The 3,286-nt window shown below is 47.4% G+C and overlaps 1 protein-coding gene across 1 annotated transcript; it reads right to left on the reverse strand.

Annotated features, from left to right (window-relative positions):
* Positions 1-1,947: 1,947 nt before the first annotated feature.
* Positions 1,948-2,742, reverse strand: LOC114172504. Its single transcript, XM_028056956.1, has 2 exons — positions 2,287-2,742; positions 1,948-2,178 (listed from the first exon to the last, which is right to left on the reverse strand). Exons 1-2 carry the CDS (start codon positions 2,740-2,742, stop codon positions 1,948-1,950), a joined length of 687 nt encoding a protein of 228 aa, XP_027912757.1.
* Between the last annotated feature and the right edge of the window lie 544 nt (positions 2,743-3,286).

The raw sequence follows: 3,286 nt of genomic DNA on the forward strand, positions 1-3,286 counted from the left end.
CAAAAGCATCTTGTAAGGTTTGCCAAAATCGTGATGTAAACCGAGGATCCCTGTCTGATACAATGCTCGAATGTACTCCATGCAGTCTTACAATTTCCTTGATGTACAGTTGGGCCAACTTTGCCATGGACATCCTCAAGTTCATCACCAAGAAGTGAGCACTCTTAGTCAATCGGTCCACTATAACCCATATTGTATCATGCCCCCTAAAAGTCCGTGGCAAATGGGTCATAAAACCCATGGAGATACTGTCCTATTTCCACACTGGTATCTCCAAGGGTTGTAGATTCGCACCGGGTCTTTGATGCTCCACCTTCGTCTTTTGACATGTCAAACAAGCGGATACAAATTGTGCAACATCCTTCTTCATTCCCTGCCACCAGAAGGATTCCTTGAGATCCTGGTACATCTTAGTCATGCCAGGATGCAAGCTAAGACGACTCTTATGCCCTTCCTCAAGGATTAACCTTTTTACCTCAGCATCATCAGGTATACACACTCTGCTCTGTAACCGCAGTATGCCATCATTACCCAAAGCAAAATCCTTTGCCTCATCTATCCCAAGTTGTTCTCGTACTCGGTTCAAGCTGACATCCAATAGTTGCCTCTCCCTAATTGAATCCAAGAAATCATTAGATATAGTTAAGGTACTACACCTAATGGACTCGGACCCAACTTCACCTGCAACTTCATATCTCTAAACTGCTCTAGTAGTTCCACCTCCTAAATCATAAGGTGTGCAGCATGTACAGTCTTCCTACTCAATGCATCAGCCACTACATTCACCTTTCCCGAATGATATAGCAGTTCAAAATCATAGTCCTTCAGGAATTCCATCCACCTCCTCTGCCTCATGTTCAGCTCCTTCTGATCAAACAAATACTTAAGGCTTTTGTGGTCGCTGAACACCCGAAACTGTGCACCATAAAGGTAGTGCCTCCAGATCTTCAAGGCAAATACTATGGCCGCCAACTCCAAGTCATGAGTGGGGTAGTTTCTCTCACGCACCTTGAGTTGTCTCGAGGCATATGCCACAACCTTCTTCTCGTGCATCAACACACAACCAAGTCCGAGATGGGAGGCGTCACAATAGACCTCGAAAGGCTTCCTAACATCCAGGATCACTAGTATCGGAGCGCTGGTCAATCTTCTCTTCAGCTCTTGGAAACTTTCCTCACACTTATCTGTCCAGGTGAAAGGTTGGTCCTTCCGTGTGAGTTGCGTCAGGGACGCCACTATCTTGGAGAATCCCTCAATGAATCTCCTATAGTAGCTTGCTAAACCCACGAAGCTCCTGATCTCTATTGCTGACTTGGGACTTTCCCACTTAACCACTGCCTTGACCTTTGCCTGATCCACTACAATGTCGTGCGCAAATATTACATGGCCCAAAAACTGAAGTTCATCCATCCAGAACTCGCATTTGGACAACTTGACATACAATTGCTTCTCCCTTAGGACACTAAGCACCAACCTCAGATGTTCAGCATGCTCCTCCTGAGTATTAGAATATATGAGAATGTCGTTTATGAAGACCACGATGAACTTATTTAAGAACGGTCTGAAAATCCAGTTCATGTAGTCCATGAACGCAGCCAGAGCATTGGTCACACCAAAAGGCATAACCACGTACTCATAGTGGCCATATCTGGATCTAAAGGCCGTCTTCTGCACATCATCGGCCTTCACCAATATCTGATAATATCCTGACTGTAAATCTATCTTCGAGAACACTGATGACCCATGCAGCTGATCCATCAAGTCATCAATTCTCGAGAGAGGGTACTTATTCTTGATTATCATCTTGTTCAACTGCCTGTAGTCCACACACAGACGTGAACTCCCGTCCTTCTTCTTCACCAACAACATTGGTGCTCCCCAAGGCAAAGTACTGGGTCGGATGAACTGCTTCTTCATCAGCTCCTCAATCAGTTTTTTGAGTTCCACCTACTCCGCTAGAGCCATACGGTATGGAGCCATCGATACTAGGTCGGTTCCTGGTACTAGATCGATAGAGAACTCCACCTCACTATTGGGAGGCCACCCCGATACCTCGTCCGGGAACACATCCACAAACTCGTGCACCATCGGTATAACTAACATTTCTTCCTTCTCTACCTCCATATGAGCGAAGATTATGAAGCATTGTGCGCCACTCTGAATCTCCTTCACCACTCCCTAAGGAGATACAAACTCAGGCTCCTCTGAGTTAGGAAACAACAATCTTTTCTCTCGACAGTCTATAAGAATTCGATTGGCAGAGAGCCAATCCATCCCTAAGATTACCTCCAACTCCTGTAGAGGTAAGCAGATTAGATTCACCTTGTACCTGCGTCCCTCTACCTCCACCGAACACCTAGCACATAAGGACGACGTCTTGACAAAACCCGACGCCGAAGTAGACATCGCAAGCTCACACTGCAGCTCGCACACCAGCAGACCCAAACGTTCCATACAAGCATTTGACACAAAGGAGTGTGTCGCTCCATTATCATATAACACACAACAACTAGCACCAGCGATCACACAATAACCAATAACCAAGTTACCTGAGCTTGCCGCCTCCGTCCCTGTCATGGTGAACACCCTGCCCGTCGCCTGAGGCTTGTTGCCTCTGTCCCTCTGCTGATGCTGGTGGGGTGTCTGAACTGGAGGCCGTGTCACTGCCCTAGCAATGGTGGGATAGTCCTTCCCAAAGTGGCCTTCCTTGCCACAGTTGTTGCACCGGCAGTAACACTCCATACACGGGCAAGCGTTCCTCAGGTGAGGGCATCCACATATATAACACTGTACTCAGCCCTACTAAGGAGGGAAACTCCTAGAGCCCTAAGACTGAAGGTGGGGTCTATCATATTGCCTCCTCCGCTCCTCATGTCTGGGTTTGGACCCAGATGGTCCACCAATCCTCTGTGGTTCCTATGGCTGTTGAGGGCGCTGGCCTACTACTTCATGTTTCATCTTCTCCATCGCTCTGGTCTTCTCTACCAAAGCGGCAAAGTCCTTGATGGATAAGGGAGCCACCATCAAGCGAATATCACCGCGGACACCATTCTCAAACTTGCGGCATCTCCATTCCTTGTCGAGCTGTAGAGTGTAGAAGCGTTTGAGGTGTTTGAACTTCTCAGCATACTTAGCCACCGATTTCCCTTCCTGAGTTAACTAGAGGAATTCCACCTCTTTGGCATACCTCACGCTGCTGTTGGGAAAATACTCTGAGAGGAACTTCCCCCTGAAAGCCTCCCACGTGACGACTCCTCCCTCTCCTCCATGATGGACTTCATGCAAA

This window comes from Vigna unguiculata, unplaced genomic scaffold (genome assembly GCF_004118075.2).
Source record: "Vigna unguiculata cultivar IT97K-499-35 unplaced genomic scaffold, ASM411807v1 contig_627, whole genome shotgun sequence".
Lineage (NCBI taxonomy): Eukaryota > Viridiplantae > Streptophyta > Magnoliopsida > Fabales > Fabaceae > Vigna > Vigna unguiculata.

Excerpts from the sequence above, each read along its gene's own strand:
- LOC114172504 (XM_028056956.1), bottom strand. The coding sequence starts at position 2,742 with ATGGAGTGTTACTGCCGGTGCAACAACTGTGGCAAGGAAGGCCACTTT. Across the intron at positions 2,179-2,286 it reads TACCTCTACAGGAGTTGGAG|GGAGTGGTGAAGGAGATTCA; the intron begins GTAATCTTAGGG and ends GTATCTCCTTAG.